The 14,136-nt window shown below is 35.1% G+C and overlaps 1 protein-coding gene across 1 annotated transcript; it reads right to left on the reverse strand.

Moving 5' to 3' along the window:
- Positions 1-1,828: 1,828 nt before the first annotated feature.
- Positions 1,829-4,461, reverse strand: LOC143609111 (26S proteasome regulatory subunit 6B homolog). The gene is made up of 6 exons (XM_077083962.1): positions 4,006-4,461; positions 3,627-3,857; positions 3,383-3,541; positions 3,110-3,262; positions 2,196-2,279; positions 1,829-2,121 (listed from the first exon to the last, which is right to left on the reverse strand). Exons 1-6 carry the CDS (start codon positions 4,459-4,461, stop codon positions 1,987-1,989), a joined length of 1,218 nt encoding a protein of 405 aa, XP_076940077.1. The 3' UTR covers positions 1,829-1,986.
- Between the last annotated feature and the right edge of the window lie 9,675 nt (positions 4,462-14,136).

Here is a 14,136-nt window from a genome sequence, read left to right on the forward strand (position 1 = left end):
ATTACACAATACATAAACACATACACAAAACATAAACACAATACATAAACACATATATCAAAACACCCGAATTATAATCTTCGGGATTTTACGCGCCGACCTCGACCCCGAACACCCCGAACACTACGGTAGGAGAAGCGGGTCGAGATTCCACGTTCTACGGAACGCCAACCGGACTTGACCGGCGACATTAACAACGCGGACGGAAATTCGACGAATCCAAAACCGGATTCGGAGACTCATTGCAAGTGGGACTCCGATTAAACATGTGAACCGAATAATGAACACGAAAACCATTTTACGGCGGTGGATGGCGGCGTTGGATGTGGATGGGGATGGCGGCTCGGCATCGGATGTGGATGGGGATGGCGGCTCGGCGTCGGTGGTGGCGGCGTGGTCGGTGTTGATGATGGAGATGGAGATTGCGATGGCGTCGGTGATGGTGATGGAGATGGCGTCGGTGATGGTGTTGTTTATGGCGGTGATGGTGTTGGTGATGAGTGATGGTGTCGTGTATATATAAAGATAGTGGGGAAATTGTGGAGATTGAGTTGGGTAAGAAACGAAGGAAGGAAAGAGGGAGGAAGGAGGGTGGAGAAGGGGGAAGAGTATGGAGGAAGGAGGAAGAAGATAATACCCGGTGGTCGGACTGTCATTTTTCCTGGCAAGCTGGTTTTTTCAAGCTTTTAAAAAATATAACTAACAGAGGGGCACAGATGTGACCGGCCAAAATTATATTTGTAAAAAGTCTAAAATACCATTCAAATCAACGGACTTTAACGAAAATATTTAACGGAAGGAGTTAGATTGACCCGCCCAAATATCACAATGGTCGAAAGTTCGCAAAATCTTTTTCAGTGTTTAACCTGTCGAATTGGTCCATATACCAGGGAGACAAAATGCAGATTTCTCAAATTTTGATATTGTAATTGGTATATTTGTAACAACAAATTCAATGATATTAATCATATAACTTTTTTTATTATTTTTTTTACTTTAAATTAATTGGTATATTTGTAGACATTTCTGAAAACTTCACGATCTAGTCGGCATTTTCACGATCTAGTCGGCGTTTCACGATGCGTTTTCACGATATAGTCAGCGATTCACGATCTAGTCGCCCATTCACGATCTACTCGGCGTTTTCATGATCTAGTTGATTTTTTTCACGATCTAGTTGGGCTCTTATTGTTTTAAACATTCTAGTCGGTTGGTGTGATCTAGTCGGTTGTTATTTAGTCGGCGTTTTCACAATCTAGTCAGCATGTTCACGATTAAGTCAGCCTGACATAAACATTAATGGAGTCGTCGCCCGTCAGGCCGACTGCTTTGTTGGTGCTTAGATTGCTTTCACGAACCAGCCGTCACGCCAGCTTTAAGAACACGTGTGCATTTTTCATTGGCTCTATGAACTGGTTGTCTTGGATTATTAAAAAGTCGTCCCGTCTATTTTGTATTGAACATTTTGGAAATCCTTTATAAAAGGTGGACAAATTTAGAAAGCATTTCCTAAAATGGTTACTATGGGAATTTTCCCAATTTCAAAACCGATTAGGGATCCAAAACCGGTTCCTAAGCTGAAAGCGACAAGACCTTGAATCAGTTTGGGAGAAACCGGTTTAAAACTGAGCCGCACTGCCTATTTAAAATGGGAAGGTCTCTTGGTCTAGTTTGTATTGCTCTTTCACCTAAACTTTGGCTTCAAAAGAGCGAGGAAAGCTATGCAGTGCAACCCATTCTTAAAGCTTAACCAAACACACATTTTACTGTTGAGTGTACACCTAAGGAGGAAAGAAAAACATAAACTAATCCTAAACAAAAGATAAATAAACGGCCACAAGTTATTGCAGGATTCCGTAACTAGATAAAATCAAATAGATAACATATGATCCAACAATTTCAAACACCAAATATCGCTAATACAAGGATTACGAAAGTCTCAAGCATAACACAAATTATAAGACGAGTATGCTTGCTTGGAGCTGATTACTTGTAAAAGTCGAAGTCAGTGTCGGGTTTCTTGACATTGGTCCTGTATCCCTTCTCAAAGTCCTTGGGAAGAATAACATACCTGTTCTTGCGCACCGCATGCATACCCGCTTCTTGACAAATTGCTGATATCTGTAGGCAACAAACATATGAGAAAGCAAAGAAAAGGGACCCGCAGAGTAAAGATTCCAGTAACAAAAAGTTACCTCAGCAGCACTGATCTTGTCAGGTCGGGAAACATAATCTTCCAAGTCAACTTCATCACTCAAGTTCATTTTAGCAGTACAAACCTACACAACAGTTACCATCTTAAGCATTAAAATACATTTTGGACTACATTTGACCCATTCAAGGGTGTAAATGATTCACCCGTTAGAAGCTTAAATCAAGGCAAGTTCAAGCCCAATTTCAAGCCTAAATTAGAGTACATTCAATAAACAAGCTCCAGCCAGAGCTTCATATAGTGAGCTTGTAGGCTCACGAGCCTAATATTCATATACATAAAATAAGTATATATATTAACAAACCAAATGCACAGTTGCATAAAAAATATCACTATATATAAAATTCTGATAAAGATCACTAAATAATATACATTACGTTATATACACAGTTATAATTGAAATTAACTAGTCATATGGTCCCAGTGGTTTGTCCATATTACAAGTTTGGTCCTTATGTTACATGTGTGCTTCTCAGTATTTCTAAGGCATAACACAGATAGTCCTTGGAAATGGAATGGATGGCCATTAGTTTTTCCAGCTGAGTGCATGTGAAATGCTAATATACCCTTAAGGACCAAAGCAAACCACAGACACCATCAAAATAATAAACTCTTAAATGTATATTCATTGTGGTCCTACAACTACTTAACAGTCTCCAACGTTTTTCCAGCAAGCTCGATTTTTCTGTCAAACTCTCGTAAGTTAAAACTTAAACAAGCCAAACTTAAGCAAGCTCAGGCTCGGCTCGTTTACACCCATAGACCCATCTGACATGTTTACTTTTTAACTATATACTTCACCCACTTGAACGATAACCCGTCCCAACCCATCCACACGTAAATTGATCAAAATTTTCAACTGTGGCTAGGGGTAAAAATATATATCTAACATCTCACCTGAAAAACAAGCCTCTTTTGTCGTCTATCGGGCAAAGGAAACTCAATCTTGCGGTCAAGTCTACCTGGACGAAGAAGTGCAGGGTCCAAAGTATCCGCTCGGTTAGTTGCCATTATGACCTTAACATTCACGGTTTGGTCAAACCCGTCCATCTAAACAAAGCCAAATCAAATCAATAACTTTGTAGGCTAAAATAACAACACATAGACTTTATAGTTAACACCATACAACAAGACCAGTAATTCTAAAGTTATATATTAACCATAAATCACCTGATTTAAAAGTTCCATGAGAATACGCTGCACTTCTCTATCAGCACCAGTTTGGGCATCAAACCGAGCCGTAGCAATTGCATCCACCTCATCAATAAAGATAATTGCAGGTGCGTTTTCTTTTGCAAGACGGAACACATCACGAACCATTCTCGGGCCCTACATCACAACATCAAATATGAAAAATATTATAGCTGAGCCGCTGACAGAACGTATTATAATGTGATTGATAATAATATATTACCTCGCCAAGATACTTCTGAACGAACTCTGAGCCAACGACTCTAATAAAGGCTGCTGTAGTGTGATTTGCCACTGCTTTAGCAAGCATGGTTTTCCCAGTTCCAGGTGGACCGTAGAGCAAAACACCACGTGGTGGGTCGATTCCTATTTGCTTGTATAATTCATGATGGGTTAAAGGTAACTCAACAGCTTCACGTATTTCCTGCTTTTGAATATCACACCCTCCAATATCCTATAGCAAATTTCAAAACAAGAAAGAGCTGTTATAGGCTTATTGCGATTGTAATTTACAGCAGTTGAATAGTTGATATATATTACACATTAGAAGCTACTAATTCAAAGGTAATCTTCTCTAAATTGTATACAAAATACACACTCACGTTATAGGTAACATCTGGTTTCTCGGACTGGCTGAGGAGCGAAATGCTGGAATCTGCCTCGGGGGGCAAGACGTCGACAAGGGCGTTGGAATGCCTATGCAAAGCGACGGAGGCGGAGGGCTTCAGCAGCTCCCTGTTAATGGTGCTCAAGATCCTAACATAATAATTAGAGCCGGTGGTGGAGCCCACGATACCATTGTTCTGGTCAATCATCTCCATGAACTGCCCAATCACAAGCGGCACAGACTGGATCCGCTTTACCTCCTCCTGGGACCTCAACAGCTCGCGTTTCAGGTTCTTCTGCTCGTCCTTCACGTACTCTTCCTGGATCTCCATGAACTCGATCTGCCGTTCCAGGGTTTTCAGCCGGCTGTAGAGGTCGTCATCGGAGTCGGTGAGGAGGAGCTGGGTGGCTGGTGGTGGAGACGATGAGTCTAGAACCATCGTTGCCGCCATGGTTGTGGGTGGTGATTGGGAGATTGAGAGAAGAATTGGGGGTTTCTTGAAGAGCAATTTATCTATCTCTCGGGGCTGCTTTATTTCAACAAGTGAAGATGGGATTCTTTTTCTTTTACGGATTATTTAAATACCATCTTTAAAACCTTTTTATTATTTTTTTTTAAAAAACAAAAGGTAGTTTTAATGTATTATCCACACGGTGGAATGCTTGGGTTCTTCCGTGGATACTCAAGTTTTTTATCCTTACTTGTGTTATTTTTGTTGGTGGATTACGACAATAGAGAATTTGAGCTAGGCCTCGTGAGGTTGTCAGCTTGAATCCCGAGCCCTCTTAGACTTTGTCCCACCGTGTGTTACGCCAGAGAGGTATCTCAAGCCAAACTCTACAGCCAGTGTGGGTCCAGTTAAAACAACATAGTCTAGGCAGAATGAGACAACGAGACTCTTCAGTTTCAAAAGTTTAATGTCCTAGACACAAAGAAAGTCACTATTAAAAAATGTTTCTTACTATAAAAATCGGATGTAACACAACAAAAAGAAAAAGGTTTATCTAAGTGTGAGGTTTGTATTAAAGCAGTTCTAATACTTGTTTATTTGTTTGTTTGTTTTGCAATTCTGATACAAGTGGGGTCGAGAATGCAGACATGAGGCTTATGGTTTTATGTTTAGTTGATTGTGTCCTTATTTTCAGCAACGTGTGATTGAATAACCGACTGTTTATGGGGTGCCATTAAACCCACATACTTTTACTTTCTAGTTTTGCAGTGTTGCAAAAATCCCGACCAGGCGCCGATTAATTCCCGATTAATCGCAACTCCCCACTTCACTGGTCAAATCCGGCCAAAATCACGATTAATACGTTTTTTCCGATGAGGTTCTGGCAAAAATCGGCAGTTTTCTGTGAGATTCCAGCCAAAATCAGCGGTTTCCGGTGAAATTCCAGCCAATTTCAGGCCAAAATGTGTTTGTGTATGTGTAAAATTGAAAATTACGTATAGAAATGTGTACGTGTATATGTAAAACTGAAAACTATTCTTATAGTCTGATCCGATTAATCCCTAGTCCGCACCCGACCGCTCGACTAGCGACTAGCGAGTTTTACAACACTGCTAGTTTGTACTCCCTTTATAAGGGTTGGTCTCTTTTCATCAAATAATACATATTAATCAAAAAAAGTGAGTTCCTTTGTCAATTATCTTTAAGTTCTTAATCATTGTTCTAGCCATTTGATCCTCTAGATACTATTAATTGGTATTAGAGACGCCAATCCTACGGATACCCGTAAGAAATCTAATGTCGAGTTTCGTCAAGAAATGGAGAGCTTCATCACCCGACAACAAGCAGCAATGGATCACCATGATGCCCTCTGTTGTGGGTAGAAATTCAAGGATCCTAAAAGGTAGAATCCTAAGTTTGTTAATTGGGAATGAGAGATAAGTACACAAAAACAATTAGATGTATCACAACTTATTAACAAGTTTTACATGAATAAGGGTCATTAATTGCTTAATTTATTACTAAGTCAATAAATATTACTCATATTCGTATATGAATGTAAAATGGGTTGACCCAAAACACAACCCGAACACGCCACGTAGGGATGAGATCGGGATCGTACCGGTACCTACCGGTCCCGAAAATCCCGGTCTTGAAAATCGCGAATTCTTGGTACCGGGTACCGGTACCGGTACCGAAATATTCGGTTCGGTACCGGTACCGGTATTTAAGTAAAAATTTCAGGAAAATTCGGGAAATACCGGTCCCGTACCGTACCGGTACCGGTACCGAAACTCAAAACGTTGGTACCGATTCGGTACCGACGGTACCAAATCGGTACCGATTTCGGTACCTGTACCGGTACCAGTCCCGAATTTGCCCATCCCAAACGTCACGCATTTAAATAGGTCGACACGACACGAATAAAATTATGGATTGGGTTAGGGTTGAAAAATCTCAACACGCTAACCCACCAATTAAAAACCCATCAACCCACCTACCCGCTAACCCGACACGATTGACACCCCCTACCACCAACACCACACCACTACCTGCAACCATTCTCCTCACACCAGAAAACACCTAGCGACATCGGGAGGTTTAATATCCACTAGAAACTAATCCTGTATAACATTAACATATTCTCCGATCGAACCTCCGACTTAGCAGATTCCTTAAGCAATGCCTAAATAGGCTCTGATGGTGAGCATGCAGTACCACTGAATCAATAAAAAAGTAAACTAATTCAGAACACAGATAAAAAAAAGTTAGGGTTTGGAAACTTTATGTATTTAAAATTAGGATTGTAATGGTGTCACAGCCCTCGACCCCTATACCCTTGGAGGGGAGCCGTGAACATTGAGTGGTGGTATCGGTGTTTATTAAAATATTTTTGCACCGCAATATTTCATCAAGATCGTGGTTAGGAAAAATAATCAGAGTTATAAAAACATCATGATTCTTATTTCATAAATTGAGAATAAAACCCATTTTTATACAAACATAAGTTTAATATGGATAAACCCTAATTTACAAAATACGTTTCTTTATTCTTGTGACAAGCCACTTATTTAAGCTGGAAGCCCGCATGCATCATTCCTTTGTCTCTAACAAGTCACCTGAAACTTGTTTAAAAATATTTAATCAACTGGAAAATACTAGTGAGAGCATTCATATGTAAATGACACATGTTATAGTTACAACGTTAAGGTGTTTTATACCTGCATGCTTAAATTACCGAAAGGTACTTGTCACTCGACCGTATTTATGACTGTGGTCATATTACTTATCGGCTAACACTTGTCCAATAAGTAATGTGTAATAGCCCAATAGGCCAGCCTTGTATTCAAAACCCAACATCAATAGTAACCATTCCGTAAGCCTACAGAGACTTAATCACTGTAATGTATTTAAAATACTTTGAACATATTTTGAAAGCATTTAGATTATCTGTCATGAGTTTAGTAAGTTTGAAAATCATAATGATAGTATCGGAAAACTAGTTGTCTCATGCAAATATGAATTGTACAAAAACTCGAATGTCTCACCTTGTAAGCATATAACAAACGAGGTTTCCTGGTATTAAACACTTAGGTTAAACTCAATGTAGCATATTTAAATTAGTATAAACCCAATAATTATAACGATAATCACGAGATTAGAAACTTTACACGATGACACAATGTCTTACCTAGTACATGCAGAGCTTTCGGATTTGTGTATAAAAGTTTCTATCGATCGGAGAGTATATTGTCACGAATACTCGTGTCACACCACGACCAAAGGCGGAACATGCCCGGGTGCAACCGATTGCTCAAAACACAAGACACTATTAAAGTGAAAATATTTAATCAACTCATTTATTTCACAAATCAATAAACAACACATCTTGGTCATACAAACAAATTAAACACAAGTAAACAAATATATTGTTCGTTTTACTAATATCTTAATAGTCTTGGTAACGTTTTCCGTCAAGTCCTCAAGTCGATAAAAGTCAAACCTGTAACAATGCATAAAATAATATTTTGTCAACACGTATGTTGGTGAGCAATTTCATAGTTTGAGTATATATAATATGAGCGAAATCCACAAACGTATATGAGACTATAAATAAAAGCATCAATCGTGGCATATAAAACATATGTAAATGAGGATCCTTTCTACTCGGTAACAACCGACATACTCGGATAATGAGGCCCTATTCTACTAGTACAAGGCTAAGTAGTTAGGGGAGCGTATGATCATACTTAATGAGGCTCAACAACAACATAAAAATAAACACTCGCGCACGTAAAGCATATGAGGCATATAACACATAAAAGAGCAAGTATTCCAAGTATCATATACTCTAAAGTTTGTGGTTTGAGAAAAGTGTATAATAAATCATTCATGTTTTGAATAAGTATGCATGTTACCCCCAAAACATAAAAGGGAAAACGGGGGATGAAATGCACTCACCTCGATTGACGAATCGAGAAATAATAAATGATCGAAATGTAGAAAGTTTGCGAACGAAACGAACGAATCCAACTTGAAAGTTAAATGTAAACGAATAAATAAAATATATTAATGAACTTGAACTTTAGTTGAAACTTCATTTGAAACATTGAACGAGAAGGTTCGGTGGTTAAAGATATTACTGGTTAGTTTGTTAACGATTAGGGACTCGTACTTAATTGATAATAAAATATTATTTTATTGGGCTTTTAAATAGCTAAACCAATATTAAAAGAAACAAGACGGGTTTAAATCAAGAGTTTGGTTTTTATGAAAATGAATAGATAATAAAGTTTATAATAATATTATTAATGATAATGATAGTAATGATAATAATAATTCTAAAAAGATATGTTATATATATATATATATATATATATATATATATATATATGATAATGACGATAATGATATGTAAATATACTACTATTCGAGAATTGTTGTTAAAACTAATAATAGTAGTAGTAATAATATATATAATAATTATTACTTTATTGTTGAAAACGTTATTAATAGATTTATAGGTTTTAATAATAATAATAATTATTATTGTTATTATAATAATTATATGTGTCATATTAATAATACTAATACGTATAACATTTTAATAATAGTAGTATTAGTGATAAAAATGATATAACTCGAGTGGCGATGACGTTAAATGGTAACTATGCCCGGCATGGGTTTCGGTTTAATAAAACAAGTAGATAATATTAACAATATTAGATTTTAGTAATATTCCTTAATAACCATAATAATAATCATAATAATAATAATCTATTATTATTTAAATAATAATAATAATAATTGTTTTCTTAGACAATAATAATGATAATAATAATAATAAATATTATCTTGTTAATAATAATAATAATTATAATAATAATAATCTTGTTAATAATGATAATAATAATCTAGTTAATAATAATGACAATAATAATAATAATAGTCTAGTTAATAATAATAATGATAATAATTACAATAATCTAGTTAATAATAATAATAATAATAATAATAATAATAATACAATTATATAGATAACAAACATGGTTGCCGGAGTTGATTCCGGCTGCCGGAAAACAGAAACAGAGAGAAAGACTTACTGTGAGAGAGAGGGAGTCCGCGCGAGAGGGAGAGTTCGCGATAGAGAAAGAGAGATACGGGAAAGAGATAGAGAGACAGATATAGAGAGAGAGACGAAGGGACAGAGATAGACAGCGAGAGAGAGAGAGTACGACAGGGAGAGAGAGGCCGAGAGACGGAGAGAGAGAGAGGTCGATGGAGCTCGCCGGAGATCGAAGCCGGACTTCCGAGGTCGCCGGAAAAACGGTAGGGAAGGAGGGAGGGAAAAAGGTAGCGGCTGTGTGTTGTGTGTGGAAGAGGGGGTGGCTGAGATGGTGGTGATACAGTGGGGGGGTGATGGCGGGAGGTGTTTGGCGTCGCCGGATTCTCGTCGGAAATCTGAGGTCCGCCGGAAAACGGCTACCAAGGGAGGGGGGTGGCTGAATATTTTAAATGAGTTTAGGGTCAGGGTATTTTAATATATATATGGCATATGGATATTACATTTTTGGCCCATCAAGTTCTAATGGTTATACGAAGAGGTATTATACTTAGGAAATATTAATATAGATTTGGAAACAAAATGTTGAGTCGGTTTTATAAAATAAAAGTTTACAAAACGAATATAACTCGAGACCTAAATTTGACGAATGTCACAGTATCCCCAACTTTTTGTAAATTTCGTCCCGAAATTAAAATAAACTTAAAGAAAAGTAATTATTAACGAATGTTGTCTTTAGTAAGATAATTGCATGAACAAATTTTAAGCAAACGAATAACGTCAAATCCTTGCATGATTTGAATAACGTTACAAATGAGAAACATAATAAAGGCACTTATATATAGGATGTACCAGCGACGTATCCACCATGCCTTTATCATGATTCGCATTTTTATCGTTTTTCAGCCATCATCCTCAGGTCTGAGTTATCGCACACAACCGTACTTACCATGGCTTCCATACGGGGATTTCGATAATTAAGTGTGCACCCAAAATTATTTAGATCGTCGTATGGTCCACATGGTTCGTCCATTATGTGGTTTAAGAGGCATATTTATTTTGAAATATTTAAAATAGATGCGTAAATAAATTTGTTGAATTTTACCAATATTGACAAAACATTACTAGCATATGAAAATTTCGGGATTGACTTTTTAATAAGTAGGAAAATTGGATACATAAATGAAACAATTTAAAATATTAGAATATAAACAAGACGAAAATAACAATTCGACTTAAATTAAGTAAAGACGATCAATTAAATAAATAAAATAAATTTGAGTAAACAATATGAAATAAGATTTGAAATCAAAAGTCATTAACATAATTACCAAAGTCTATAAATTGAAGTACTAAATAAAATTGATACAATGAAACCCGATAAATATAAATGAAAAAGTCCGATAAGTGAGTACATGAGGTTGGGATAAACGATTATACAGCTTGCAATAACGTCGTACGATGAGTTTCACATGTGAACAAACTTGGGTTATAAGTATTTGAGGATATGATTTCATGAGTTGTGACAACACGAGAATGAGGTGAGTTTCTTTGGGGTGACGCATACGTGTAACAATATAAATAAAATAGTATTTGATTAACAATCACAACAATCGATAAAACGTGAATACGGCCACTATTGTGAAACCATTTATATAATCGTCATTATAATAACGGTTCCTAATAGCGCAAAAAGTTGTAGACAGCCACACATAGGCCGTTAATAGATTAGATGAATTGATGTAGAATAATGTATAGAATCGTGTTTACATAAATGCTCAACTATAAATAACATAGTCATGATAATATCGTTTAAAAGATAAACGAGATTTTGGCGAAGTTAAGGTTTTGAAAGTATTACACAAATTGTTATTGAATAGTTTGCATTCGGTCACGAAAATCAAAACACAAGATGAAATCTCATGTGCAAAATATTGTCATCGAAACATTCTCATCAAATGAAGAAAAATCGCAATAATTGTGTGACTCGAATTTAATGACTAAATACGTAAATCGCGTTTTATATGCTCATTGAAAATATAAGAATAACATCGAAAATGAAATCTCAAGTAAAGTCGTTTTATTGTTTCTAAGAAAATGAATATAATAATATTAATATATCGCGGTAACGCGTAGCTAGAGAAACGTTTTGATCATTGTCAAGTGTAAATCTTGTAAGCGCAATTTGTTAATGGAATTTGTATACAATAAGCGGTTGTGATAAAAAGTTATTTATAAAATAATGCTTGCGATAATAAGAAGTAATAGTTTGCGTAAATCGTTATTGAGCAAAAATTTGTGTAACAATATAAAATATTTATAAATGCGTCCCAAAAGATTTGCAAAGCCATGGTCATTGAGTTTATACAATATGAGAAAAGTTGTAATTTATTACTAAATAAATCATGTATTCAACATTCAAAATAAAACCTCGTATTTATAAAGTTCTTAAGAGACTTATCACTTTAGGTGACAATATTTAAAATCTTGAAATCATACATATAATCGTTTAATAATCTCTTTGAAAACAAATCCTCATAATAGAATTTTGTTGTCTTGACAATATCTATTTTTCAAAGGTAATTTATAAAATGTGAGTATAATAATACGTAAATCATCCCCTTTTTGTAAAAGTTTATAATTTAAAAGCAATTATTTGAATACTTGATGTAGTTATAAATACACTAGTTGTATGTAGGTATACATATATATATATATATATAAAATTTCAGGGAAAAACGAAGCTTGCATGCGTAGGGAGGGGTCTTAGGCTTCGTACGGTGAATGAGTTGAAAATTTAGTAGTGAGAGTGTTTAGATCGGCTTGAGTAGTTGAGTTTTCTTAAGTTGAATCGATGGGGTTTGTTGAGTTTAGGTCTTTTGAGTGGGTTAGGCTTGGATGATTTGTGTGAGTAGTGGTTGGGCTAATAGGTGAGGTTTGGATAATTTTGATCTTGGTTAGTTTTGGTTGAGATTTGGTTTATACATGTATTTTGTAAGGAGGGTTTGGGTTGCTATTTTGATATCAACCTCTATAGTTGGATGTGAACGATGTGGCGATATGGTTTGTGACTCGACATGGTATGGGTCGAAGGGTTTTGAGTCTTAGTTGGGTAAACTTTGGTTTGCATATGTTCAAAGCATTCGTGAGTGTGTTTGTCGGTGTCTTTGAAGTATTAGGATAGTGAGTTTGTTAGGTTTTCGTGGCGTGGGAGTGTCGGTATTTAATGCTTTTTGTTGGGTTAGCGTTGTACATCTGGAATTTTGCATGGGGCTTGAGTTGGTGAGGATATAACTTGATGTTTTAGGTTTCGTTCATATTGAGAAAAGATTTGAGTGCTCGGGAGAATTTTGAAATGGAAGGGTGGTTTGATTTAAGATGGTAGTTTGAAACGGGATGCGGGTGTTTGGGAACTTGTGGTTGCGTTTAGGGAATTTTTGACTCCTAATAAGTATTAAATTGAAAATATCATATTTATAAATAATGTTTGAAACATTCCTGAAAATTTTTGATAATTAAAAATTACAAGTTAATATATATATGAATATATATATTATACAAATAGAAATTTTGAGATCCGAGCAGGTGAATCACATAATTTTTTTATAAAGATTACAATAAATTTTTTTTTTTGCTTATGAGGAAATTTAAAATACGTAAATTGAATGTTAAAATTTGTTATGAGGTTTCAATATTAAATGATGAATGTTATCTTTGAGAAAACAAAGTTGTGTAATGAATTTTTTACTTTATTTTATTATTTTTGTTACCAAATTCGTTACTTAATATCGTGTAACGAATATATCATGGTAAGTTAGAATGACCAGCATTGTAAATCGATAAATCACAAGTAAACGATTTTTGTTTTTAGTAGGATTTCTATGAAGTTTTGCATGAGGGTTTCAAGAAGATTACAAGCTATAAGTTTGTGACATCCTTGAAACACCATGGCAAAACTATCATAAGAAATTTAGGACGCGTAAAATCGTATGATGTAAATTTTTATTTGCGAAAGTTTATAATGAACCAAAGATTGCAAGATGAAAGTTGTTATGAAAATAAATTTGGGTAGCGAAAATTTTCTACCATGTGTATTATATAATGTAGTATAATTAAAAATGTCGTACGAGGTTTAAATAATTAAAATTTTGAAGTGATCGTCCAAAATAAACGGAATAGTTATAAAAATAAAATTTTATAAAATTTTGTACAACGACTTTAAAGACGATTTAAAGTTTATACAATAGGAAATTCACTTGAAAAGTTGAGGTGAAATTTATTGTAGTACCTTCAAAATATAATGAAATTTATATAATATTGTTTTTTGTTCGTAAATAGTCTTAATGAAAATAAATGGCATATTTTTAAATCATTATGAATAGATCAAACTCTATATATACATATATTTATTTATATATTTTTTTACTTATATCGAAGAGGTCATAATGAACGAAACTTGTAATAAAATCATTGTGAAATCAAAATGAGTAAATTGGTGTAAAAGTTTACCATATAAAATCGAGATATAAAGAATTATTAAAAATATAAAAAAAATATAACATTTATAAATGAGGGCTTGTGATAAGAATTTATAACAAAATAAATGAAAAAAT

Source organism: Bidens hawaiensis, unplaced genomic scaffold (assembly GCF_021521415.1).
Source record: "Bidens hawaiensis isolate Kalapana, Puna unplaced genomic scaffold, B.hawaiensis_p1.1 tig00419490_1, whole genome shotgun sequence".
Classification (NCBI taxonomy): Eukaryota; Viridiplantae; Streptophyta; class Magnoliopsida; order Asterales; family Asteraceae; genus Bidens; species Bidens hawaiensis.